This window comes from Ursus americanus, chromosome 16, assembly GCF_024610735.1.
Source record: "Ursus americanus isolate L20-20 chromosome 16, mUrsAme1.1.p, whole genome shotgun sequence".
NCBI classification, from domain to species: domain Eukaryota; kingdom Metazoa; phylum Chordata; class Mammalia; order Carnivora; family Ursidae; genus Ursus; species Ursus americanus.
The window spans coordinates 6,092,798-6,095,059 of NC_142142.1; the positions used below are offsets into that span (position 1 = coordinate 6,092,798).

Genomic DNA, 2,262 nt, shown 5'->3' on the forward strand with positions numbered 1-2,262 from the left:
ATTAATTCTGAATGCAAAATATATTTTTAGTTTCTCTATAGGAAAAACATGGTCAAAAGGAATTTTCTTCATCTATAATATAGGTAGGTATTAGTCTAAATTGACATCTACTTCTCACCAAATGATAGTCATATAAATATTTTGTCCTGCTGGAAGAAAAAAAGCTAAGAAGAACCAAAATTTCAACAACTGCATTTTTTTCTACCAAATTTCTAGATATCCATATTTACTAACTCAAGAATCTCTGTTTCATTGTATAGAGCCCTCTAAATGCATCATGTCTATTATTAATAAATCGAACGTTGAAATCACCACCTTCTTCTTGGTTGGGATGCCAGGGCTGGAATATGCACACATCTGGATCTCCATCCCCATCGGCAGCATGTATCTTTCTGCTATTCTGGGAAACTGCACCATCCTTTTTGTCATCAAGACAGAGCCCTCTTTACATGAGCCCATGTACTACTTCCTTTCCATGTTGGCCATGTCTGACATGGGCTTGTCCTTCTCTTCTCTACCCACCATGGGGAGGATCTTCTTATTCGATGCCCCTGAAATTTCTGCCAATGCCTGCTTTGCCCAGGAATTCTTCATCCATGGATTCACAGCAGCGGAATCCTCAGTGCTCCTGATCATGTCATTTGACCGCTTCCTAGCCATCCACAGCCCTCTGAGATACAGCTCCATTCTGACTCCTGTCAGAGTTGCCAAAATAGGGATAGTATTATTCCTTAAGAGTATCCTCCTAGTGCTGCCCTTCCCCTTCACTCTGAGAAGTTTGAAATATTGTAATAAAAGCCAGTTATCCCATTCCTACTGTCTCCACCAGGATGTCATGAAGTTGGCCTGCTCTGACAACCGAATTGATGTCATCTATGGCTTTTTTGGAGCGCTCTGCCTGATGGTAGACTTTATGCTCATTGCTGTGTCTTACATCCTGATCCTCAAGATTGTGCTGGGAATTGCATCCCAAAAGGAGCAGCTCAAGGCCCTCAATACTTGTGTTTCACACATCTGTGCAGTGATCATCTTCTATCTGCCCATCATCAACCTGGCCATTGTCCATCGCTTTGCCCAACATGTCTCACCTCTCTTCAATGTTCTCATGGCAAATGTTCTTTTACTTGTGCCTCCAATGATGAATCCCATTGTGTACTGTGTGAAAACCAGGCAAATTAGAGTGAGAGTTCTGGCAAAATTATGTCAGAAGCAAATATAATAGTCATATATTGTAGAAAACATATCTTGGGAATGTCTTGGGTAAGAGTTTAAAGGTGAGTTGAGAAAACCTAGTATTTGCCGCAAATAATTATCAATACATTTTTTCTTGTTTTGATCATCAGATTTATTTTATTCAAACTGGATACTGAACAAGGACATAAAACAAGAAACAGGTCTCCATCCCAGTTAAAAAAAAATGAAAATAGATGTTTTATGATGTCATCTCTGATAAAAGCAATAAATTCCAATCAAGATAGTGAGATGGTAGCTCATCTTCCTACCAGAAATGTATTTCTGAATCCCATATTCAATCTATCTATACTAAATTCTTTTGATTCTAGACCCAAATTATATCATAATTCATCTCCTCATTATCTCCTTTTTAGTCCCCCTAGTGTGTCACCAGCATTTCTTTAGTGAATCATTGCAATAACCTCCATAGTTTCCAAATGTCTCCTTTCGCTGCTTTCTAACTGATTTTCTATGTAAGATGAAAGTTCTCTTTTTAAAAGAAAAATTGAATGATATGCTGTCTCTTTTAAAATACATACTCTAACTTTTCTGGGATTGGAATTAAAACTGTGAATACATACTAAAAATCTACACATGTCCTTGGCCCTCTCTATCTCTCCAATATTATCAGATAAACTACAGCTACAGTGGCTTTCTGAAATTTTGTTGAATTTACAAATATTTGGGTTTTTTTTTTTAGCTTTTCACATCTGACCTTTATTCTTAGATGCTCTTGTCCTCAATTTCATTTAATTCTTTATTCACTTTTTAAAAGTTTCAACATAATTTCATAATAGATTACCCGAGCTCTCAGTTCAAAGTATGACACTCCTTTTAAAAAACCTTTCTATTGCTTGTTTTTTCTTTATTCTTCATGATACTTATGATTTGCAATTATAGATACAGCTTATGGGTTTTTTATTTCTACTTTCTAAATAGAGTGTGCTATTAATGGGGGGGGGGGGAAGACTGTGTTTATTTTCTTTATGTCTTTGTCCCTAGTATCTAGGATAATTCTGGCACAGAATA

The 2,262-nt window shown here is 36.6% G+C and overlaps 1 protein-coding gene across 1 annotated transcript; it reads left to right on the forward strand.

The window, feature by feature from the left end:
- The first annotated feature begins 277 nt into the window (after positions 1–277).
- LOC123782616 (olfactory receptor 51A4) lies at positions 278–1,219 on the forward strand. The gene has a single exon (XM_045782867.2). The coding sequence runs from the start codon at positions 278–280 to the stop codon at positions 1,217–1,219; it is 942 nt and encodes a 313-aa protein (XP_045638823.2).
- Positions 1,220–2,262: the final 1,043 nt, after the last annotated feature.

Excerpts from the sequence above, each read along its gene's own strand:
- LOC123782616 (XM_045782867.2), top strand. The coding sequence starts at position 278 with ATGTCTATTATTAATAAATCGAACGTTGAAATCACCACCTTCTTCTTG.